At 47.6% G+C, this 26045-nt stretch overlaps 1 protein-coding gene across 6 annotated transcripts in view; it reads right to left on the bottom strand.

The window, feature by feature from the left end:
* SLC4A4 (solute carrier family 4 member 4) overlaps positions 1-26045 on the bottom strand; it is a 116510-nt gene that overhangs the window by 32474 nt on the left and 57991 nt on the right. For 2 of the 6 annotated variants that reach the window (XM_041716055.2, XM_030272210.4), the window contains 6 exons: positions 21371-21506; positions 17510-17670; positions 14892-15071; positions 10365-10460; positions 8079-8155; positions 2532-2689 (listed from right to left, as the gene is read on the bottom strand). In XM_041716055.2, the coding sequence (XP_041571989.2) occupies positions 2532-2689; positions 8079-8155; positions 10365-10460; positions 14892-15071; positions 17510-17670; positions 21371-21506 (808 nt within the window). Of the gene's footprint in view, positions 1-2531; positions 2690-8078; positions 8156-10364; positions 10461-14891; positions 15072-17509; positions 17671-21370; positions 21507-21765; positions 21852-26045 lie in introns of those variants that run through there. The other 4 variants (XM_072928911.1, XM_030272206.4, XM_072928910.1 and 1 more) reach the window with 4 other exon arrangements.

Here is a 26045-nt window from a genome sequence, read left to right as displayed (position 1 = left end):
TTGCAGTGAAAAGCCTCTTTTGGGAGGCCAGGGAGGACCAGACTCCTGGATCTGCCCCTTGCTTCCCAAGTGACCTTGGGCAAGTTACCTCACTTCATTTGAGACCTGCAGACACCAGCCTTTCCCAGCTCTGCACACCTGACTGTGCAAGTCTGCGCAGTTTATCTCCAAAAAACATCTTCTCCTGGCTCACTCCTCATCTTTCTCCCCATCTTCATTGCATTGAACAGCAGCCTTGAACACAGGATTGTGCATTGCTCTGATGAAAACACAAAGCCATTCCCAAGCCATGTTGCCAGCTCAGGGCTTCCCCAGATGAGGAGTCCTAAGTACTGTGCGATTAAATTTGACACAATTGAAAAAAAGGCCTTAAATATTTTTTTCAATCCGACCAGTTAAAAGGAAACTCAGGAAAGGCTGGGATATCTCTATTCCAACCACATATCCCTGATTTTTCTATTACTAACTCCTGTGCTCTGGAGCCAGGGTGGGAGAGCTGGCAGTAAGCAGCCTGGAGAAGAGAAGGCTCCAGGGAGACCTCAGAGCCCCTTCCAGTGCCTAAAAGGGTAAAAGGAGAGCTGGAGAGGGACTTGGGACAAGGACCTGGAGTGACAGGACAAGGGGGAATGGCTTCCCACTGACACAGGGCAGGGTTACACTGGATATTAAGGGGAAATTCTTCCCTGTGATGGTGATGAGGCCCTGGCCCAGGTTGCCCAGAGAAGCTTTGGCTGCCCCATCCCTAGAAGTGTCCAAGGCCAGCTTAGACAGGGCCTGGAGCACCGTGGGATAGTGGAAGGTGTCCCTGCCTGTGGCAGGGGACTGGAATGGGATGGGCTTTGAGTTCCCTTCCCTTCCAACCCAAACCATTCCCTGCTTCTCTATCTGCAGCTGCTTAAGAGCAGGAAAAGTTCACTTAACACTGACACCCCAGACAGAGGGGCTGGACTAGCCCTGAGACAAAACCTGCCTGTTTAACCCCGTCCTGCCCTACATAAAACCAGCGAGAGAGGCACTCAGGTCACACTGGCAGTACTGAGAGACCTGGCCCACATCAGTCCTGCAGCCCACAGCACCCCAACGTTGGAAACCCAGGGGGTTGTGCGGGGCCCAGCTGGGCTTGTGTGGCGCCCGCAGTTTTACCAGGGAATCAACACCTGAACCAAATAAAAGGAGAGGCCTCAGAGGACAGAAGGCTGGGCATGCCAGAGGCTCCAGCATCCTGCACTCTGCAGGCTTTAAGTGCAGGTCCATGGCAGAAATGCACCGGAGATGTTCCATCATTGCTCCTCCTGGCCCTGAGGGGATTTCCTTGATTGAATTTCATAGGATGCAGCCATGGCAAATGGCTCTTCATCACTCATGAAAGCCACCTAATGAGCTTTCCTGCTTTGATTAGGGCTAGTATTTGCTTTGGAGAACAGCAAATGGATAATACTATTTCCTGGGAAAAGCACTGGCATGGAAGGTCATACTGCCTTGATTATTGCTACTGAGTAATGCGGCTGTCCAGCAATCCTGGATCTAACTTCCTGGCTCCCACCACCACAGCAAACAATACCTCATCTTACAACTGCTGAAAAGAACTTGGAGATATGTTTAAAAAATAGTCAGTGGGACTAGAGTTGGAAGCTGAAACACTGAAGCACACAGAGGCCAGGAATGTTGAGGAATGAATAACCTGCTACAGAACAAAGGCACATCTGGGTCCCCACACTCCTACCAGAATACTCAGCGAATGCAGACAGCTGTGGATGGGGCTGTAAGAAACCACTTAATGAAACTCCAAGAAACAGAAAACACTGCTGCTACCACTAAAGAGCAAAGCTAGAGGTGCAGCAAAAGCTGCTCTTTTCCCTTTCTCTGGTACACAGAAAGAGGCAAGAATTCCAACAGCCATCTAACTTCCACTCCATACAAGGGCTGTGATACTGCTATGAATTCACATAAGGCAGCTTTGAAAGGCAGGCATACTCGAGCAGTGACTTCAAATATTTAAGAACACAAGATATATTGCTATTTGTGAGACTAAGATTAATTTGCAACATGAGTCATAATAAATAAAATATTTCTCTGACATTTTTCCTTGAGCCATTATGCATTACAAAGCAACAAGCCCCAGTAGAATTGTATGTCCAAGTTCACCTGACTTTTTTTTTGCCCCATTTTGAGTTTTCCACTTGATCTGAGCTGAAGAGGAATAACATGTACAGCAAAAATGTGCAGAGGGAATCTGGGATCTGTACAGAAGGGACAGGAAAAAAGCCCCAGGACTTAAATTCAACGCTGACAGTGCCCTTTACTACTGAGTTATTAAGTCAGTGTGTTTGTGTAATGGTTTACTTATAACCAAACTCAGGACCTGAATATGATGAAGCAGCTTCAGTGAGTTTCCTTACTTTACACCACCAATCCTGATGGTTCTGCATGGAAGGCAGCGGAGAACATCTTCAGGCCCGATTTTTTTTTACTTTCCCAGGTGGAAATGCAGGTTCCCTGTGTGGTGCCCTGCCTGGGGCTGGTTTCCTTACCGTGTGGGAACAGGGACCTCGGTGAGAGCTCCCAGCATGACCGCCTGCTGCAGCCGCACGAAGGCAATGAAGGGGCTCTCCAGGAAATCCACCTCCCCGACCAGCACGTTGGAGGCCTCAGCGTCACGAGGCAATTTCTTCATGAATTTATTCTTCAGCTGCAGCGGTGGAAGAGGAAGGAAAAGAAAATTAAATTGCTCTGGGCACGTTCTTCTCACCTCTGTGCAGTAACTGTGCACGCTCATGGACCCCGCAGTGTGCACCCTTGGTCTGGATCCAGCCATGGAAAAATGTCACCACCAGGGAATGGGAAAACTCCACAGCAGCAGCCACTGGGTTCTAAAACTCAGCCTCTGCTAGACACCTTTGTTCCAACTTCAGCAGCGGCAGAATTAATTTGGAATTGAAGGCTTTTGAAAACCCTGCCCTCAGCTGGTTCCCAATCTGCCCCCTCTCCCTGGGTGATCTCTGGAGATGCTCTGTGTGTGTCTGGCAAAGGGTGAATGGAGAGGGAGGATGTACTGCCAGGAGCACCAGCAAGAGGGGGGCACTGAACTGGGCTATGAATCCTTAATGAGCTTCATGAGGTGACTCAAGGAAGGAGAAACATTGAAAAAGTCTCGAGAAAATACATGAATTGACTGAACAGGAAGAAAACTGCTGGAACTATCCTACCCCTGCATGCTTAAATCAGGATCACCACCAGAAGAAACAGTAAATAAGCATCAAGGAGCACTGTGGAGGAAGTCTGGAAAAGCCCTACCCGTTCTTCCACAGATTGTGTTTGGGAGCATGGTGGTGATATAATAATAATGTGAAGATGGCAAATCGACAACAAACACTTTATTTACCTCACCAGGCTGGCTGTGTGGCTGAACAAAGATCATTTGCTAACACCAGGGCTGGTTTGGATTTGGACAAATGGCCCAAACCCAGGTGGTTCTCCGAGCCAGAAATCACCTGCAGGGTTTCCTGTGGCCACCGCGCTCCTGAGGCCGAAGGCTCCAGCCCACTCCCAGTGCCCAGCACAGCAAACCACCATCAGGAATTTTGAAGAGCTGCCATTATAGTGGGTTTCTTTAATCTCCAAATGAGTTTTGCAGCACCACTCACCACTTTCTTAAATAATTTATCAGACAGGTAATGAGTGCAGTCAGCACTTAAAATCCATTCTGAACCATTCCCCAAAGAAGCTTTGGAAAGATCTGACTCCTCAGCAGCATCCAGGAACAAGGGAGGGATGAGGGAACTTCACTTTCCCCTGCCAAATTGATCATTCCACCCCAACCACTAATGTTATGTTAAAAGCCACAGGTCTCCAGCACTGTACTTGCAAAAAGGCACAGCAACCTCAGAATCCCAATTTCCTTAAATATACTGTAGCACTCGGATCATCAACACCACTCTGGATCAACTGGAAATGAAAGCAGCTCCTAAGTACACACTCCAAAGTAGCACTTATGGAAGGTTAATTACCCTGGAACTTGAACCTGTCTCTGTATCTCTCACACATAGGTTTAAGATCACCCGATCACCTTCCCACAGCTTATCCCTTGAACACCTGCCTCCAGGGGTACCTTCCAGGCTCCAGGCTGCTCCACACCCAAGGACGCTTTAGAGGGCCACTGTAGATATGGGGAGAAACCAGGCAAGCAAAACTGCCCTCTGCATCAATAAAAACAGCAAAAGTGAAGGAAATTCTGGTTAACTAAACTTTCTAGAAGTTTTTCCTTTCCTCCAGAAGGGTGGCATTGATTATATTGGAAGAGTCATTTTCACTGGAGCTCCGTGGAGTGAAATACGTCACCCAGGCTGACAGACCTCAAAATTAGGAATGTCTGCTTCCAAGTGTGGAGATGAGAAGATGTTCCAACAGGAAAAGCAGCAATCACTCCCACAATCAATCACAGGCCTGCATTCCCAGGAATGGGATCCAGTAAGCGCCTCCCTGTCCATGGGTCCCCAGGAAAGGCAGGAGGGCTTCTCTAAACAAGGCCAATTTCTTTTTTAACTTCAGTGCTGGCTTTGGCACAGATCCCCTGTTGACATGGAAACACTGGGTTGAATACACAGTGTCTACACCACAACAAATAAGAAGGGTTTTGTGCCTCCCTCTGACTGACCGTATTCATTCAGAGCCAGGGTCGCCCCACAGCCAAGCCCTCTGGAAACACAGATAACACCAGGTCAGGAAACTCCCCTTATACCAACATACATTCCCTTTCTTTATGCTGCTGCATCAGCTCAGGAATAGCAGATCCCTGGGAAAACAGATTTCCTTTCATGTCCCCTTCATTTAACATGTTGAGCAGTGAAGGAGCCCTGGTGGTTCAGCCCCTTGGAGCTGCCAAGGACGTTCTAACAGAGCACAGCCAAAGGATTTCTTGCAGGAAGAGAGCTGGAGTGGGAACAGCAGTAGGAACTTCTCCAGCTTCCTATGGTCTGCTGGCACTATGGCACCAAAGGGGCTGAGAAAGCATCTACCTGACTCTTTTCAGTCACTCTCCTTCACACATAAGCTGGAAAAAAGAGTTTAAAATATCTTTTAGATATTAAGATGTGGCTGCTCCATCCATGGAAGGGTCCAAGGCCAGGCTGAACAGGGGTTGGAGCACCCTGGTCTAGTGGAAGGTGGCCCTGCCCGTGGCAGGGGGTGGAATAGGATGATATTTAAGATCCCAATCCATTCTGAGATTCTGGGGTTCTATGAATATGGTGATAGTGAAAAATTTGATCCAACAACTTGATGTTCAGGAACTGGAGGAATTCTTCAGCTGTGAGAGGCCCTGGTTTTACAGACATAGCTACAGCACCACTGGTGTATCTGGCAACAGAGAGCTGGGAGCCCAGGAGAGGCAGGAAGTCTAGATGCTCATTTACTAACTGCTATACAGAAAAGAAGAATAAATTTTCCCAAAATGCCACTGCTTGCCTCTCCAGCTGCAAATGCCTAGGGCATTAACTGCAGCCAACACTCCTCAAATACGACAAATGACAGGGAGTACACCTCCTCTTCCCTGATTACCTTTATAAAATGCCAAGCAAGCCCAAAGCAGAGAACATGACAAAAGAGCGAGCCCCAAATGTGTGGGCCCTTACTGAAGCTGTTTCTCATCACAGTGGTTTGAGTCGGGGCCCCAGCAGCTTCTGCAGGATCCTGAGCCAGTCTCTTTGCAATCCCAGTGGATCCAGCCACCATTCCCATGGCAGAGAGAGCTGGCTCATGCCAACTGCCTGATTCAGCAATCATAAGTAACACCCCTGAGCCAGGCAGAGCTGTCTGGGTGCCTGGCAGTAGGGATGAATCCAGGAGGATTCTCTGACAGATCATCACATCTCTGACATGCATGTGAAACCTGAACCTTACAACACCCAGAGAAAAGGAGCAGGAATGCTGCAGATTAAAGGAGTATGCTGGCTATGAATTCCCTAGGTTATTAGCTGCACCATTCAAAATAGCACTAAAGGTTGCAGAACTGAATATTAAGGATGTAGGAAGACAGGAAAATCACTGAAAGTACAAAGTCAAAGCCTTTTTTCCTCTGAAACATGGGCATGCAATCCTCTACCTGTGTAAAACCAGGGGTCGATTAAGGATGCAGGAAGGCAGTCCTGCTCCACACAGCTGCTATAAACTGACCTCACCCCTCACAGTTCTTACACAAATAAATAAAAATGGGGATGTTCTGTGTCTCCAGCAGACTCTCCCCTGCTTGCATGGCCTCACTAACTGTCCAGCTTCCAGATGGGATGCCCAAATAACAACAGCCAGTCTCCCTGCTGCCAAGGCAAGTGAACCTGCTCCCTTTGCAGCTCATGTTGTGGGAACATGATGGATTATTGCTGTGCCTCCTGCATGGCACATTGAGTCCTGCTCAAGGAAGCTGCCAGGCACCACCACAATGCCACAAATTCAATAATGGCAGGACTTTGAGTCGATCAGCCATGAAAACTGAGCTCTAAGGTGATGTCTCAAAGTGCAGGAGGACAAGGCTCCCATTTTGTGCAAAGTTCATCAGCAGGACGTGGGCAAATTAACTGAGAGGATTTTTGGAACTCTACACTTAGCAAGAAACAGTTCTCACTACCAAGAGCCAGTCATTATGTACACTGGAAGTTAAGAACTTTGGAGCCAGCTCCCAGCTGCATCTATTAACAGATTTCCCTCTTAGTGCTACTAAAACATCTATTTTTATACCCAATTCTCCGCAAAAGTCCATTATCTGAATTTCCAGAGACAGGAGGGGCAGTGGAGACCGTCTGCACTGCTGAAAGCTGCAAAGCTGCAGCAACGCTCAGCCCTGGCTTTGGGCTGGTCTAGCTTTAAAACTCCAATTACATGGGATCAAAAATATAACACAGCAGTTTGTCCAATGACAAAAAGCTATTTAACAATCCTCCTTCTTCCCCAGGTGTGGCTGTGTGTACTAAGGGAAACAGGTATTTTGGCAACACAACCAATACAGGTGATACTACAACATACTACAACACTACATGACACTGAGGTCAGTGCAAAACACGCTGTTCCCCTTCCCTTTCCATGGAAGTGTATTTCTTTAGGCAAATATAAATTTCTTTTTAAAATATTTCATTAGTCTGAGCTCACTATTCTACCTCAATTATCTTGCTGTGTCCCTTTCAGGACACACTTACAAAGACTGTGACCAACCATTGTTGAAGGACAGGAGTCATCCCCAGCTGGCCAGCAGCACTGTGCTACCCAAACAATTTTCCAAAGTGACTCTCATTTGCATTCAGAATCACCATGGGACTAGGGAATGCTGGAAGATGCAGACAAAAAAAAAAGATTCTCCAAAAGAAACAGCCGGGCTTTGAGAATAACCCACTTTTTGAACCCAGACAAAGGTTTTTTGAAACTTGCACAGAGACCTCATTCAGCCACCAGTTTTTCTAAGAGTTGGAATAAACTTACTCTTACCCCCTCAGAACCGGCAGCCTTCAGAAAGGACGGAAACAGACACAAAGCCAGCCCGTATGCCGTACCACAAACATTACCCTAGTCCAAGAAAGAGGTTAAGTCCATGAAGATTTGTCACTGGAGGCCAATTTTAACTCAATGACTGACTGCATTTTGGAGCTGCTCTCCCATATTACCTGTCAGCACAGCCACCTTCCTGTGGTTCCTGTGGAACCTTTGTTCCACCAGCTGCTGCAGCAGGGATGCATTTCCCTGAGTGCTCCTGCTCTACCCCATAGTTCCTGTGAACATTCAGCCCAGGGTGCTCCTCTGCGGACCCTTGTGACCCCTCAGCACGAAGAGGATCCATAATCCATCACACCTGGGGTATTTTCCCTCCTTTCTCACAGGGAACAGCAAGATGCCATCTATGTGATGTCATTTGCTTCAGACCCTGTAAGAGACGAACCTGCCGTTTCCAAGGGTTGGTACTTAAAGAGTGGAGGAACCAGTCACAGGACTCAAAAATACTCACTCCTCTTTGTTTTCAGGGCTAAGGTCCAGAGGAGCCCTTTCCCCAACATGCAGCTCCTCTCCAAACACATCCCCGAGAGAAGCCTGGAGCTTACCTGGTCCTTCTCAGGCTTGTCTGAGATGTCATTGAGGCTGGTGGAAGTCAGGTTTCGGTGAGCCATGGCTGGGCTGCCTGGAAGAACAACGTCAACACCAGTTAAAGCACCTGCTTGGATCCAGTCAGAACACAGAGGCTCAGGCTACAGCAACACCTTTCCCTGAGAGGATGATGTGGGGAATTCCAGGCCCTGACAAGCTGCTTTCTGTCACTCCATGTGGCACAGGGGGGATTTAAGATGCTAACACTTCATCACCTCTGACCCATAGCAGTCCAGTGACTCCCAGGACAGCAAAAGAGTCCAAGGACTCTCCATAATTCCTGCCTGTGGGAGAAAAGCAACAGAACCTGCTGGCCAGGTCACCCAGGACCCACCAAAAAGTCATCCCTCCACAGAGTTGGGAGCTTCCACGGTGCAAAGTTCTGGCATCTGCCCTCCTCAGCATCCCAGACACTGCACACAGCGCAGGCAGAGAGGGAGGGTGGCAGCTCCTGCTCCTTTGAGACAGCCCCTAATGAACACCTCCCTCACTCCAAGTAAGCTCATTAACTAAGCTCAGGAGCCTTAAGCATCTCACTGATTAAAACAACCTGTGCCATACTGACGGGCCAGGAGTCACCAATTCCTGACACCAGATTCTCCAGAGAGGTGAAGAAACTCTCCAGAGACACAGCAGAATAACTAAATTTAAAAAACTCAAACAAACAAACCAATAGTAAACAAAGACCTCTGGGACGGATAGAGGATCAGAAATCACAGTGGTCAGTATGAACTGTTCCTGAAATGTTCCCATCCCTTCTCATCACGTTTGCAGGAACATGAAACACAGCACCAGGAGCTTTTATGCCAGAGTTTCTGAACGTGAACTTCATTGGAAAGAGAGGAAATATTAAGGGAAAAAAAGTGGCAAGGAGGCATCTCCCAACTGAAGCTGTGTTTTGAGACAAAATTTATTTGATATTATTGTAAGGAATGTCCAAGTTCTCGGTGTTCATCAGCTCCCAGCACAAACAAGCTCAATAATAAATCAGCATCAGGAGCAAATAACCAAAGGAGTGGGGATAAAAAACACTGGACTCCCCAGAGCTGGGTTTTCTTTACAACATATGTGGGGATAGATTCAAAGTAGCTGCACCTGTTGTGTGTTACTGCCACTTCCAGTAACATCAGCACAGCCAAAGCCAAACACAATCAGACAAATCATGTACCACAAAGGGGGATCCCCAGCTTCAAATCTTCCTGCTGTTATTTAAGACCCCACTTAGCTGCTATTTTTCCCAGATTACATCACTTGTTTTCTTTGTTTATTAGATTCCAAACTGACTGCTCCCTGGGATATAACAACTCTTCTCCCAAAAGGAGGAGGCTTTGTGCCTTTCTCTCCCCTTACTAGCAGCCTCCTTCTCCTGGGGACTCAACATAGCCACACAAACTCAGAGCAGCTCCAAACAAGCGTGTGGAGTACAAAGTTTTGGCTGCTGAGACCCCTGTGGAGGACTTCTGGCACACGACACTCACCCTTATGGTGCTTGCTAACGAAGGATAACTTCCTGACCCAGGCCCAATTCCGATTCCCATCTCTCTGGCAAAGGAGACATGAGCCTGTCCATGGCTGTGCTCCGCCAAGGACTCGTGAGGGAAGGACGGCAGGCAGTCTAAACCCCTCCATGCTATTGCCTCGTCCTATGAATCAGCTCCATAGTAATCTGGCAAGGGGAATTTCCTGGAGTTCAGACTTCAGTCACTTGTCGTGGTCACCAAAGAACACCTCTGTGCCACCAGTGCCATAAGCTGTGCCTTCCTGGGAGGAGCGGTGTGCTCCTCTGGAATCAGCAAGGCTCCTTGACACAAGAAATCAGACAGGAGTGGTACCAGCTCACCCCAGACAGATCAAGCTGTCAGACTATTTCTGAGGATAATTTATATGAAAATTAAAATATTTAAGCCTCTTTAACAGCCAAAGGATACTTCATGAAACAAAAAAAATGCCAGCAGCCACCTTAGACTACCCTTGGAAGGGGAGTATGGCCTAACCTACCTGCTTCATCCAAGATGAAGAAAAGAAGAAAAACAGAATGAAATAGAGCGGTGGAAGGGACCGTGGGGATGATACGGACAGCCAGAGCAGCAGCGCTCCCCACAGAACACATCCACACCCTTCCCACTGTTAATGCAGCAGCAAGCGTTAGAGCCTGGCTGGTGGAGTTCCCTCGTCCTCGTGCTCCTGGTGGAATTCCCTGTTCCTCGTGCTCCCGCCCGCCCGGAGCGCTGCCCGGCACTTACTGAGCCATCCCATGCTGGGGCTGCGCTGCACTCCCAGTTCATCGTCCAGCGTGCGCGTGGCCAGGCAGGGCACGGAGCTCTCGAGCGGGCTGCGTGCTTGTGCCAGGCAAGCAGGAGACAGCAGCAGCAGCAAAGAGCAGGAAGAGAGCAAAGGGGAAAAGTTAAAAGAAAAGAAAATTATGCCAGAAAGAAAGGCTTAAGCAGTGGTACAGGGAAGCCAGGCAGGAGAGAAGGTTTGAGCTGCACAGTGCGAACACCAAAGCCCACTCATTTAGATCCTGACATCTCCTCCGCAGCTTCACCTCGCAGCGTTAACTTGGCAGGACTGGACACAGCTTTCCATCCCTGGTGTCTGAAATTCAGGCATCTTTGAAGCAGATCTCAAGGAAGTGAGTGAGCAGCTGCAGTGCTGGTGGCACTGAGCAGTTCCAGGCTGCAGCACCATCAGTAACAACAGGTTTTTGAAAATAAAGATCAGGTTATGTCCCAGGGGCCAACTTTGAGCATCCTGACCCCATCCGTACACACTCAGGCACACCAATCCAGACCTGGAAATGCTCACCTTAGTCTGGAATGCTTCCAATGATGCCACTACATACATGGATAGGGGTTTTCCAAGCATTCCTTGGACACCACTTCATTTCTGGTATTGTTCAGCTGCTGCCACTGTTCAGCTATAAAGGCAGTCACAGTTCACAGCTCACAGTTCATGTGAAAAGCACTGAACTGATTAATGCTGAACCAGAGGAGCCATGGCTGCCCCATCCCTGGAAGTGACCAAGTGACAGGGCTTGAAGTGACCTCAGCTAGTGGAAGGTGTCCCTTCCAGTGACAGGGGGCTGGAACAAGATGGTCTTTCAGGTCCCTTCCAACCCAGACTCTTTTAGGATTCTAAAGTAGAATAAAACCTTCCTCCCCCTGCAGCCAGGTACCCTCCCGTCTGTGCCTCAGCTGACACCTCAGCCAACAGCCTGCTATTCCCACTCAACTGTTTCCAAACCATGCTGCCAGCACAGTGTGAACCAACAGTGCTCAGGAGGTGTTTAGGCAGCACCCACGCGGTGATGGGACTGTGCCATTATTTATGGTGGTTAAACACACTCACTTAAACACATCACAGTTTTCTACAGGCTCTACCACCTTGGGTTTAACAGCATTTGATCATTTCTCACTTGCCAAAGTCTCCCACAGGTGTTAAATTATACAAAATGCTGGCAGGCACAAAGCTCTGAAAGAAAAATCTCAAAATGGAGAGCAAACGTCATCACAGAAGGCTGGTAAATACTGGTCAGTCCTCGGGCTCCTGCAGAAGGGATGGAGACCACAGATCCCATGCTATAGCATGGCAAATCCCAAGGTGTGCCAGCTGGAGAGCTGCTAGCCCAGATGTTATGTGCTGCTCCAGGGGTGCAGGACAAGGGCTGTGCCAGGAAGGGATACAAAGAACTCTTCAAAAGCCACTCAACAAAACTAGACACACACAAAAACCTAGCAAAAACCCCTGCAGGAGTCCCATCAACATGTAACATGGAGATATCCTTGCTGAACACTTCATACAGCTCACCCTTCTACCAATGGAAGCAAGGATATGGGCTGTGTCTTCACAAGGTAATGTGGAGGGATTGCTTAGTCCAGCTTTGTATCCCCAGAATTTTGGCAATCATCTTTTTCCTACTGAACAGACAGCAAAGGAGTGTTGTGATTTATCCTCCTCCATCCATGGCACACAAGGAACTACCCTCTTTTGCCTAATTCCCTTCTCAGAGCAAAGGGATTCCTGACAAAACATCCTGCAACAGCATGACCCACATCAACCTCTATGATGCAGCAACGAAAAGCAGGTGTCAGAGCACACCTTGGCCATGTCTCTTCCCATCTGATCACTACCTTACCTTCAAACAGAGCAGTAACATCAAAGACGGGGGCTGGGGATGACTTTTCCAGGGATCACAGAGCCACCCCCATACCTAGGGAGGGCTGGGAAAGGATAGAGATGCCCCAGGAACAGTTATGGCAGGGAGATGGGCAGAGACATGTCTCTTTCTTAGGGTCCTGAATTTCTAGAGCCATCTCAGATAACTGCATGGGGCTCATTCATCTCAGAAGCCAAAAATAAGAACATTTTGGAGGCCCTAAGACTTCAATTACTTAAGCGCTCTGAACCAAGTGCAATAGAGGCACCTTAGGATTTTTTTGAGCCAGGGCCCAGGGTATATTTCCAAATTTCAGATCTAGCAAACAGGTCCCACCCCTGAAACTGTTCAAGGGCAGGTTGGCTGGCTTGCAGAGGGTGTCCCTGCTGAGCCAGTCAAGCAGGGGGCAGCTACACCAGCCTATAAAGGTGTTGTGCAGAGGGCAGGCAGACACTCAGACCTATTGGATGGAAGCTTCACTGATACTGAAATGAAAACAAACACCTACCTGGAAAGAAACTAGGGAAATTTTGGAGTGTCTGGGGCCAGTGGCACAGTCATTAGGGTGATTAGCTATGCTAAGAGACAGCTGCACTACCGCTGGCCTCATAAAACTTTTATCTGTCAAAAGGACACTCAAGACACCCATTGAATTCAAGGTATAACCTGATCAAATACATTCTGTAGTTACTTTTTCATTGAAGTGTAAATAATAAATAACAGCAATGACTATTCATGAGGTATTTCCCCCGTATATCAGTCTCGCCCTCATAAAGTCTCAATGCACTTGTACTATTGTTATGGAACAGAGTGTGTTATACATCCTCAGAGCACATCAATATCCCAGGTGGGAGAACAGAGACAGAACACAAAAGGAGTGGCTGATGGCCAGACCAGGAAAGAATTCCTGGAGAATCAGTCCAACTGAGCCAGGACCTGCACAGCCCATTCAAACAAGAACAAGAAATTAAACTGAAATCACTTAAAATCCAAGTAAAGAAGGCCTTTAGCCATGAAAAATGAGCAAGGGCTGAGTGAGAATGTGAGGAATGCCCTTTGTTAGCATCAGTCTTCCTGGGATAAGTTCTGCCTACGTGCAGGAAAAGGGGTTTGCAGCTGAGAACTGCGGGCATCACCTACAAGAGGCAACTGAAACACCTGAGCACCAGGAGCAGAAGACGTGTCTGTCTGCTGTTCAGCCTCCCACACACCGTGGCCACAGGCCAGGGTTCTGCTCCCCACAGCGAATCCGGCCACCAAAGGTCCTGGAGGTGGTACTGGAAAGCAGATGCCTTCCATCCGAACCGTGGGGAGCACACCGTAGGAAGGCATCCAGAAGGCCAGGCTGGCTGGGGCTTGTAGCAAAGTGGTCCAGCAGAAGGAGTCCCTGCCCACGGCTCCTCCAGCTATAGGACTCATCTGGCCATGCTGAGCCCCTTCCCTAAAGCTGTCATGTCCTCCCAGTGCTCTCCCTAGAGTCCAGTCCCTCTCGTCTCCATTGGCCTCCTGCAGGGATATTAACTGAGAAGGTTCCCTTGGTTCACATTACTGCACCTTGCCTGACTCGCTCGCTCACCACCTTATCAAGGCACTTGGATACGACAAGAGGCATCACCCAGAGCAAGGAACAGTCTCCACACACACACACACACACTCCTGCTGCAAAATCAAAGGATGATCCAAGACAAGAAATATTAATGAAGTGTGAGAATAGGTTAGGGAGGAATGTTAATGTGAGTTTTAGAAGCCAAACACAGCAAGCTAAGAGGCCTTTGGTGGAGCAAGAAGAAAACAGTTTCTTTCCTTTCTTTTATTTATGGGTATTTTAAAATGGCAACTTTTAGCCCAATTTTCAGACTGCCACAGGAAACAGTCGAGAGAACTCCAAGGCATGGCAAGAGGCATAAATCTCCTCTTTTTTTTATTACCATGAGCAAGAAGACCCCAAATCTCCACCCAGGGGCAAGCACTGAGTCAGTGCCCAGGCCTCCATAGCTGTCTGCATACACACATACACACACATTTAGGGACACCACTACCAACATGGCACTACCTATTACACCTTTTTTAGAGAGAAGAGGACACATATTCACAATACACACCACAAAACTATTTTAGTATGAATAAAGCAAGATGGAAATCAGCTTTACCCCACTGGACAATGATTGTATGGCAATAAAATGCAAGCTAGGTGTTACTGCCAGGTGATTTTTGATTGACAGTGCCACCGACACTGTCTGTTACAGACACGGAATGTGCATGGAAGCTTTGTCTCTGCCCAAATGTTTCAGGTGATCAGCCTTTTAAGATTCAGGTGCCACCAAAGTTTTTGGCGAATCTCTCTTTCTTATTGCTGCTCCTAAACCATCTCCTAGACTCCAGCTGCAAGAGCACCCCCCTGCCTTCCTGCCTGCCCCTGTCCCTGTCAGTCCAGTGAAGGTGTGCTTAGAGCGCCGTGCCAGGGCCGAAGCAGCCTGCAGAGCCTGCTGATGTGCCATCAGCACGGCCTGGCTACTCCACGGGGTTAGGAAGCAGTGTCAGGGCCACGCAGTTAGTTCTGGGCGGGCGGGTTGCCGTGACAGAGAAGGCTATAGCCAGGTAGCCTCTGCATTACCATTATCGGGGTTGGAAAACATCCTACTTGCACTGGAGACGGTCTTTCCAATGTCAGCCAGCGAGCGCAGGTTGGATTTCTTGGTCTGGTGCCGGTGCTTCCTGAGCAGTGTGTAGGTGACCTTGTCCTTCAGTTCGGATTTCAACAGCCCCGTCTCGATCTGATTGTCAACGATCATCTCTGTGGCCAGCACAGGAAGGGGGAAGGAGGGGAGAGCAAAGTTAACCACAGAGCTCACAACTGCTTCCAGGGAGAGCAAAGAGAGAGGCTGGAGGCATTTCAACCCTGCCTTTTTGAAGGCTTTCTTACCATCTCAAAGCCAGCTTTTATTTGTATGAAAATCTCTGTTAGACATTCCTCTTGAAACAGAACATAAGCATTTCCATCCAGCATGAGCCACTAACACACACCCATTGCACTGAGATTCCCTTCTGCTATTTCCTACATGTCACAGAGCCTATTTCAAAGACCAGGGTAAGATGGTTCTTAGCTCAGAAATGGAATCTCATATGAGCCTGGACTTTCGTGAAGATACTATTACTCTATTGCAAGTTCCATGAAGCTCCAAAAAGCACTCAGAAAATCTTCTATAAGGTTTAACAAGGTCTGAGTTCACCTTGCAGGCCCCCAGTAAAACCTAATCTAAAGACAGGAGGAAGTCCTGGAGATGAGCCACTAATTAAATCATTCACTTGTACTACTGAAGTGATGGCAACTACAAGCGGCAGAACTTGCTCCAATTACCGCAGGATATATTATATGGCTTTACTTTTCATGGAGCCACCAGGAGAAAAGACCCCCAGCATCCTCAATGCCTGCTCACTTCCCATCAATTCCCTCCTTTCTCCTCCCTTATCCCAGAGGAAAAAGACAAAAAGGTGGCCAGACTTATGAAGAATGTCCCCTGTGCAGTAAGTCTCACATTAAGTTGTTCCCTTGGTGACATGAGTTCATGTGCTGTCCCCTGAGGGCAAGTGGCAGCTCATATTTGTCTGCTGGTAACTTTTATTTGTGCTAATAATAAAAGTTATGCCAAGGGGGAGGCAGGACATGCATCACATTTGCTAACTCAGTGAGTCAGAAAGTCATCCTCTACGTGCTGCCCAAAAATTAATGCCTCTTCAAATCCCTACGGAAGCACCTAGTTCTTCCTCTCAAATTAAGACAGGGTGGGCATACGCACGTAGCTACCCTTATACAACATGCTTGCCAAAAGGCTGACCTTTGTTAAGTGTTATTTTAATACAAACTTTTCTTGCTCGTGGTTTTGGTTAGTGATTTTTGGAGTATTTTCTTCAGAACCTTCATTCAAGTTTATCCTTCTCTATCTGGTACTTCCCTTCCCTGTTGCTGATAAAACACAAACAACAAAGAGAGTTTTTCTTCAGAGTTTTCCTTTCCTGTGTGTCACTACCAGACACAAGTTAAGTGATCATGATTAAATCATCCTGGAAATCCAGTGCTGGATATCCCTACCTGTCTGATTAAGGGTCTGGACCAGCAAAACCATCCCGCTCAGGACAGTGTCACAGTGCCACAGCAACAGCAGCCACCGATGTGTAATTTAATCTCCTAGGAATTAGATTTAATTTGGGGGTTGAAGAAGGAGATTGAAGGTGACATCTTGAAGGGACTTCAAAAGAAAATTTAATGTTTGAGGGTTTAAGGCTTTGGACCATGAACACCAGCTTCTGAAGCAGGTTCACCTTCAGCAGAAAACTTGAGAGGTTCTTGGGGGGTTTATTTTTTTAAAAGTTTGCAAAGCTGTGCATTTGGATACACAGACACAAAAGCAAAGGAAGACACATGTCACCATAAGCACTTGCAAAACTAAGTTCAAAACTCTGTATTTAACACCATAAGCAGCTGTAATTCCTACAATCCAGTGTATGGGAGAATTCCGTGCCAGGATAATTTTGACCTTACTTCCGGACATAATCATTCAAAGCACTAGTTTTGGCAGAGGAAGTACTTAATTTTGCTCTTTTAAATCTCTTCATGTAAGGGCTCTTAAACTCAGCATTTTGGTTAAATGTCCCTCCACTGGATGGCTCACTTGGAAAATTTATTTTCTCTAAGTTATCAAACACCACAGGCAACATGATTTGGCTTTCAGCATATCACCAAGTGTCACCCTGGGCCACAGCTAATCTGACTGTACAAAACCTGCCCTCCCACTCCACAGAGCAGAGCAGCAGCTGGTGCTGGGGGTGCTCTTCCCTCTCCCTTGCTGGGGGCTCCTAAACACAGCCCTACGTGCCCTCAGTAGGCAGCTGAACACCTCACCCAAGAGCAGTTCCTGGCCCAAGTTGTTCTGCATGAACAGTACCTGATGGGTGTCTCTGTCCCCAGACATGTGGCCCTTTCACATATCAGCTTTTCCACAGTGAACATAAACTAAATGGATTTCTTCCTGCGCTGAGAAGTACCCTGTTCATCTATCTGTTATCTTTTTCCAGGTACTTTCTAGTTTTTCCCTCTTATTCTTTGTTCTTTTGTTTTTCTCTTTTATTAGAAAAGCAGTGCTTTTTCATTAAAACCACCCATAAAGCCATACCAGAGTTAAGAAAAATGTGTGGGGAAGTGGTGAGAGAAAGAGCCAAGACTGGTGTACTTACCCACTACCTGTGGGAGGGAAGAGGCCTCCATATCCAGCATGATGGAGCCCTTCTCTATGCACGTCCTCAGCTCGAACAGGCTGTGCAGAGACAAGGTGGCCACGTGCGGTTTGCTCCATCGCTCCCCACCTTGTTCTACCTTCTCCTCAAACTTGATCCACCTGCAACAGGACAGAGCAATGAGATGGGGTTAATGTTGCCTGCTTGCAGGGAAATAAACCAGCATTTCTGCAAATAAGGCAACTTGTCCGTCACTATCTTGGCAGTTCTGATTTAATGGTTGGACTCCTATTGTCTTAGAGGGCCGTTCCAAACTAAATTGATTCTGTAATTCAATTTCAGGCAGTAAAATATGGAATCAGACACTGCCAAGATGGAGGCAGCATGGAATACTGCTGTCCCATGCCCACAGGCAAAGAGGGGAAGAGAGGAGCACATCCCAGCCACATCTGAAGGTGCTCTTGGAGAACAAATGAGCCACCAAAGGGGAAGGCACATATTAAGGAGCTTGCTCTTTCCCTCCAGCTGCTGTTTAATGATTTAACCAAGCAGGTCTGAAAACCCCAGAAAACTTATCTCTAATGGAAGGTGAGAGCAAAGGGTAAATCCTGGTTGTGCAAAACACTCTTTACATCCCTAAAACTACATCCCAACAGCAGGGAAGCACGAGGCTCCATGTCCCTGCAGCCTTGACCCTGCCCTTGGCCCTGCTGCGCCCAGCCCGGAGCACACAGGGATGGGCAGTGAGATGGAGCAGAGGGCTCCTGGGAGGGCTGGGGGATCTCAGATGGCCCACACCTTCCTCCTCACCAAAGCACCCAGCAACAGCTTTGGTGCAAACTGGGGGTTCGGGAAAATGTGGTTCAGTACACCCTAACAGCAAAGCAGAAATGCTTTTTAATTCCCTCTTGAGACACTATTTTAATATATGTGAAAATGAAAATTCCAGTGACTAATATAAAGAGATTATTAAGAAAAAGCCCCCCACACATAAGGTAAGGAAGGTCATAAATTTGTTCAAAAGAATATTATTAACAGCAAAGGAAATTATCTTTAATCCTGAAAAATGTATTACTTGAGGATTAATCAATTATGCTTCACAATTGCAATAATCTCTTTCTGAGACTTTGTTTTTTTTAAAGCTGCTTTTTAATTCAAGATAAAAGTCTGATTTTCATCTCCAACTAATAAGGTCCTTTTAGTTCACAAAAACTGTTTCCTAGGACACCTGAGGGATCTGGGTGGATGCAAATCTGTGCACTTCAGGGGCTTTGTGTGATGTAGGACCGAGTTACATTTACCCAGTTACAGGAGGAAGGCTGCAAATTACCAGTGTTTGTCTTTCCAAGGAAAGTGATTACTCACAACTATCAATATTTGCTTTTTGTTTACTTTTCTCACTACAACCCACAATCCCAACACAATAAACCAAACATTATCTTGCAAACCTGGGTGAAAAAATGCCTGCTCGATTCATGCAATCAGAGAGTGGTGTGGGTTGGGAGGGACCTCAGAGGTCACCTAGTTCCAAACTGCTGCCATGGGCAGGGGCACCCTCACTAAGCAGGCTGCACTACCATGGGAATGCCTGCATTCCAGAGGTGGTCATAGGACACAGAGTGAAGCAGAAAAAGGAGAAGACCTGCAGCAGCTGGAGGGCCCCAGCCTGTCGTGAGGCTCAGTGAAGTGTCTTTGGGGACCAAGACATGTCCACCATAGTATAGGGACTGTCACTTTATAAAGCAGAGAGATTGCAGGAAAATGATGGGATTACAGAGAAAAGGAATGACAGTGCTGGACTGTGGGATGGTGGATATGGGGTTTTTAAACTTCTGTTATTATCATTTTTGTTATATAAGCTGTGCCAGGAATTACATTTTTATCCTTCACCCTCTTACATCTTGCACAGGGCTGTTGGGAGTGAGGTGCAGCAGACAGAAGGAATGTGTAGATAGATGTCAGAACAGAGCAGGAGGGAGATGAGGAAGGTAATTTGATTGTTTGTTATCTCAAATATGAGTGCAGCCTTTAGCCCTGCACCAGCATGCAGGCAGCGTTGCTCTCCCCATCTGGGTGCTGTGCAGTTCTACACTGGGTCACTGGAAGCATCAACCCCACAAGGCCTCTTCTATCCTCTCCTCTCTCCTCCACCTGCACAGCCCTGCACTTTTTCCTGTGTTCAGCACCGGCTCCTGTAACTTGCCAGTTGTGGGAAGAGAGCATTCTGCAGCAGCAGATGTGAAACAACCACAAAACAGCTGGCAGATCCTGTGCCCACTTAAGCACAGTGCCAGCCAGCTCTGGATGCACTGGGAGATGCTCAGGAGCTCTCAGGAGGTTCTATAGTGCAAGATTAAGTAATTTCAGGAATGTACTGAAAAATCCTGAACTATCAGACACTTTGTAAGATTACTATCCACAAAGGCAGGAGGCTGAGCCAATTTAGAAATTTAACAGCACTTCAACAGGGATCACTCTGTTACATTCTGTGTCATTTATACAAAGAATCATGGATCCATTCAGATTGGCAAAGTCCTCTGAAATAATCTAATCCAAACATTAATCCAGCAAAGCCAAGGCCATCACCAACCCATGTGCCTAAACATCACATCTACACATTTGTTAAATCCCACAAGAGATGAGGACTCCACCACTACCCTGCACAGACAACCCTATGGGTGAAGAAATCTTTCCTAATAACCAACCTAAACCTCCCCTGGCACAACTTGAGGCTCCTTCCTCTCGTTATGTGGTTTGCTGCCTGGGAGAAGAACCCTGTAAAGAACCCCACACACCGCTCAATGCAGCACTCCTACCAAATTACACCAATCTGAGGTGTAAAAACACCTAAATTAAAAGTGCTGAATTCATGGTAAGAGGAAAGAACAACAATAAAGGGAGAAAAAGGATGAGCAACAAGTCAGAAGTTAGAGGGCAAAAGGTGAAAAGTCATTAAGTCCCCCAAGCAACTGAGAAGCAAAAAATAAATTAAGAGGTAAAGGAGTAGGTGGTGGAGCAGCTCATTAAATCACAGGTAAAGAACATTACAGTGACCAAACAGGGGCTAACACGGAACACAGACAGCGCCCTTAAGAGGGGGAGGTGGGGAAAGAGCTTAGCCCAGCCACTATAAAGGAAAAGAAAAATCCCCAGTCTCAGTGAGGGCAATTTGGAATAGATCAGTGGTGTTCAGATATAAACTACAAGTAACTTGTAGCAACCAGACCCCAAAAACATCCCAGCTTTTTTGTCATGGCTTTTTGACCAAACTAACAGCAGCATCAAAGAACCCAACCAAGGAACTCAAAGCAAGCAACTCTATTCAGCATTTAACATGCACCTTGAGTAATTTCTCAACAAGAAAACACCTGTCAGCTTTTTTTCCTATTTAAAATTAATACCATCAGTAACTCACGAGGACAGGAACAGCCTGTCCCTGTGAGGTGGGACCAGGCTCAAAACCCATTTTGGGGCAATAGTATGGGAGCAGTTTTGACTCGACCAAATGGGAATTGGCAACTTCCTCCAGTTCCGGAGGAAGTTATGACTCAGTTCCAGCCAGGTCATACTTCCCTTTGGAAAACACTACTGAACCCCTGCTTTTCTCTCCACAGGCAAACTACTGCAATGAATCTGGCACTCTCTTGTTTTCCTAGTTTTACTTTTGGAATATTTAAACAAACCCTAAAATTCTCACATTTATCAAAGAATGGTAATTTGAACTATACAGGCTCCTTTCTGTGGCTTCCCCATTCGATCCTGCAGCACGGGTATTCCCCAATGGAATGCTAAACCAGGAATCTCCCATGGAAAGCACTGCTGGCTGCCCTTCCCTTTGAGGGTAAAGGAAAACCAACCCACCTTGCAGTCTCCTTCCACTCCATCTCCTGTCCATCGACAGCCAGAAGCTCGTCCAGCTCGGTGAAGAGCTGCGGGGGCGCGGGGCTGTCATCTTCCTCTCCGAGGATGAAGCGGATGCGCTCAGCGGCGGGGGAGACTGCAGAGGTGAAAATACTGCGGTTAACAGCCTGAGAGATGACCAGGGACGTGCGGCTCCTCTCCTTGCCCTGCTCCCCAAGGCCATTCAGCTGTTTCTCCAGGCTGCCTCTGCCATCTGACATCCTCGTCGCTGCGGACGCAGGGGCGTGAGCAAGGGTGCCTCTATCTCCCTCTCTCCCCTTCCTTGCCTCTCGCTGAACTTCTTACAAGTTCAAGCTGGGAGTAAAGTTCAGGAAAACTTGTCTCTTCCTACAGACCTTAACTATGTTACAGCAATTTGCAGTCCTTGTGAAAAAAAAGCACTATGGAGCTCAGAACCAATGTGCTCTGTGGCGCTGCCCAAGGACCTGCCGCTCTCTGAGCAGCCCGGATCCTTCACCCCCTTTTATATATGACCTAAAACCAGTTCCAGCCAAACCAATTGGGGACTTGCTGGCACAGCATCCCATTGCTGGCTTTCCCCTCCCTCCCTGCCAGCCAGGTTTGGGCTGCCATTGGCCTGCAAGGCAGGCTGGAACCTCCCCAGCCCACCACTGGAAAACACAGGAACACTTAACAGAAGGGTTGTCTCATCTATACATGAAGAATGCAACCCAATGCATTTAGTCAGGCACCAATGCACTGAAAAAAAACAACTGGTCCCAGTTGGAAAAGACTGCCTGTTTAGGCAAAAGAACTACGTTCAACACACAGCACAAGCAAAGCCTGTTTGCATTATAAGCTCAAGAAAAAGGACAGAAACTCTTTCCTGGTTAAAAGTTCAAAATTCAAACCTGAGAACATCACTGTCCCTATCATCCCAAGGCCCGAGGGCATCTCCTAAATGTAAGTGGAGCCCACACCACCAGAGTCACCTTGCTGGAGGGCTCCTTGGGGTCTACAGCCTTTTTCTCAGCATATCACCTTAAAACAAAGGTGCAACCATGTGAAATTTTAAGACAGACATCGTCTCTGCTGGATGTTTATCAGCATTAGAGATACACAGCAGACTATGAACTTTGAACAGTTCTGCTAAAAACTCCTTTCTTTTCAAAAGATCAGCTGGCTGTCTCTTGCAAAATAATTAATTACATCAGGTGTCCAACCACATTGATTTTTCCAGGGTAAACAGACTCTCAATTTGCAATGGGAAAAAAGAAACCGGTAAAAAACATGCCCTTTACTCCTTTTTCTTTTCCTTAAATAAACTTTGATAGCTTTCTTCCTAAATTACTCAGAGTGATGATGTTTCAGTGATACAGATTTCTTCTTGACTGAAAGTATATTTGTAATCACAAATGCCCTTGGAATCTTCTGGGAGCCAAGGACCTTGCCCTGCTGCTACAGCAGCCTCCCCATCACGAGGCATTCAGGTTCCTGCAGGCTTCAGGAGAGCTGGAGAGAGACTTCTGACAAGGCCTGGAGTGACAGGACAAGGGGGACTGGCTTCCCACTGACACAGGGCAGGGTTAGATGGGATATCAGGAAGAAATCCTTCCCTGTGATGGTGGGGAGGCCCTGGCACAGGTTGCCTAAGGCCAGGTTGAATGGGGCTTGGGGCAACCTGGGCTAAGAGAAAGGTGTCCCTGCCCGTGGCAGAGGGCTGGAGATGCCAGACTGTCCATCCATATCATGCATGTTCCATCATCCTCTCCCTTCACCTGCACTAATGAATCTCAATATACTTTTATATTCAAATAGAATTCGAATATATGTTGGACATTATGATCTCACAGGTTGGACTTGATGATCTTAGATGTCTCTTCCAACCTCATTATTCTGTGATTCTGTGAATATCACAGCTAGAAAACAAATAAAATACATGGCCATCTTACTGCTTCAACAAGCAAGGTGGACCACAGAAGTGGCTGCTGCTTGGAAGAGGCTGTAAGAGAAGGGACTGCAGAGCTTCTTGAGCTGTTGAAGGCATCCACTGGAGCCAATGGAAAAAGTCTCTCTCGAGTCACTCTGAAGTGGTTTTACTATATGGAAGTGTTACCCTGATATTCCCACCCATAACCTGATCATTCCACAGTATTTTGCATACTGAACCTGGGTGCCCATCGTCGGTCACCCCTTCTTTCTTGCCTGCCTCCTCTTCCTGTTGCTAACTTCCCATTATCCACACTTAGGGCCGATGATAAGGCTCACAGTCCCATTAGGGCTCTTGCTGGGTCACAGGTCCCTGATGCTCACTTGACCACATGTTCTTTATTGCAATTTTGTGGGTTAATGGGCCGTTTATGGGTTGTTTATGTGCTCTCTTTAGCAAGGAGAACATATTTTCATCTCAATCTGTAGATGAACACCATGTGCTAGGCACGGGCAGCCAGCTGAGCACCGGGCTCAGGGACTGGAGAGTCATTAACCCGGGGGGTGACCCCTCAGCCCTCTACCTGCCCAACATTTGAGCACCACCTCACCAGCCTGGTCCAGCCTTGGCCATCACCTTCGCTTCCACCTCAGCCGTGCAGCTCAGGAGCTGCTAAAACCAGCACATTTGCAGCAGAGAAAAGGCTAATCCACAAATTTAGATGGCTGGGGTTATATTTTTCCCCTGAATGGGAGTGGAATTAACATATTAATTGCAGAGGATTGAGTGTTCCAACACAACACGGATACAGAGGCAATGCCATCCATGGGGGATGTCTCTCACTTGCCCCTCTTCCCTTTCCTGTTTCATTCAGCCACACACAGTCCGTGAGGCAGCTTCTAAAATGGTAACTTGCACAAGAGCAAACACATCAGCAGTTTCTCCAAGTTCAGCTCAGGCCAATTCTGAGCACAATGTATACCCTCGGGTTCCCAAAGGCAAAAATCAATCTCCATCAAGAGAGAGGAATCTCAAGGAGTTCAGAAACAGGGAGAGACACATTCTAGAACAACGATCTCAAATGGGGCATGGTTGAGCTTCCCAGCCCTGCTCAGGCAATGGCTTTGGTGGCAGCCATCCCTCACTGCCCGGTGCAATGTCACAGCCACACATGGAACTGCCAGGGGGCTTTGTGGCACCAGCCCCTATCCTCCTCCTGCTTCGGTGCCAAGGGCCTGGCTGGTGGTGGGTGGAAGGCAGTTTCAGCCTGCCTCTCTGGGTGTACGGTGCTGTCTCAGGATGGAGGACAGGGGATATCTCTGTTGATGAACAAGTTAAACAGCCTGTTCTCCACTCAGCCAACATGCTTTTCCTCCTGCCTTTTCATCTGGCTGTTATCAGGGACACTTCTGAAGACCCTGGGGACCTGCACCTCAGCCAACTGCTTCCTCCATCCGAGGCCTAAGGGACCATCAGACACAAAGCTCCCTGTTACTTCTAAGTGCGTTGGCAGCTACAGAAATCCCCAAGAGACCTGGTGCAAATCCCTCCCCAGAGCCTGTGGAACCAGTATCAAGGAAAGCTGTTTGTCAAATGTGCTTTCCAGGCAGCCTTATTAAAATAGTACATGATTGCACTCCCGTTCCTTTCTGAGGCTGCCCTACCTCTGCCAAAACCTGGGTCAAACCCATCCACAGTCAGAGCAGTGACACGCTTGTGCAGACACTTGTAACAGGTTTAAACTTGTTTCCTTCCTAGTTCAGCTGATTTCCCTTCCAAAATTCTCCATTACCAAAACCAATTTTAACTGTGTGTCACTGTCAACACAAGACGCCAGCTAAAGGCACATGGGAAGGCTTTGGTGGCCCACAGTCCCACCAGCTTTCTTTAAAGACAAACCTGAATGGAATGCCACCTAAAATCAGGAGATGCTGAGAATAATCACCTGAGACACCTCTGCCGGCTCCTGTATGGCATCCACAAACTGGGCCAAGGCCACAGGGTAAGACAGGTGATGCTGTCCTGGCTTTACCAGCAATATTGTCCAGCACTTCTGTACACACAGGCTCTCCATGTTATTGCTGCACCTTTGCAGGTAAGAACTGTTATTTCCTTTATGGAAGGGAGAATGATCACTTCAGGTAACACAAATTTCTGCAGAACTGGTGAGGATCCCCAGGTAAGAACTGATTTCCTGAGTCCCCAAGAGCTCCACCAAGCACAAGCATCCCTGAGCACTACCAAAGAAGCTGAGTGCACATGGATTTACACACGACACCTGCTTTTGGAAAGACTGCTCTGAGTTTTTGGGAGCACTGCTCCAAGGCCAAACAGCGGCCTTTCCCAAGGTCCCACAGAACCCCCCCTGGGTGATCTGCTCCCCAGCTAATCACTCTAAGCAAGCGTGAGAATTTCTCTTTTGCTTGTTTTGCGTCTTTGCTTATGACCAATTACTTTTTGACCCCGTGCCGGGGCTGGCTGTGAGGCAGATTAGACTTTCCACAGGCAGAACTTGGCAGCCAGGAGGGAACGCTCCCCACAGTACCTGGATCCCACCCCAGGCCACTTCTTACATGACTGTGGGGTGCAGAGAATGCTCGTTGAGGTGCCTGATCTATCTTGGAGTAAATCTTCCCTATCCTTTGATAAAGCCCCTTCCCAGACATAATGAACAGCACTGATGCCTCTGGAATAATCCATTTTTTGCTGGACTACTGGACTACATGATAGTACATGTTTTGCTGT

Source organism: Taeniopygia guttata, chromosome 4 (assembly GCF_048771995.1).
Source record: "Taeniopygia guttata chromosome 4, bTaeGut7.mat, whole genome shotgun sequence".
Classification (NCBI taxonomy): Eukaryota; Metazoa; Chordata; class Aves; order Passeriformes; family Estrildidae; genus Taeniopygia; species Taeniopygia guttata.
This window is presented reverse-complemented; position numbering and strand designations above follow the sequence as displayed.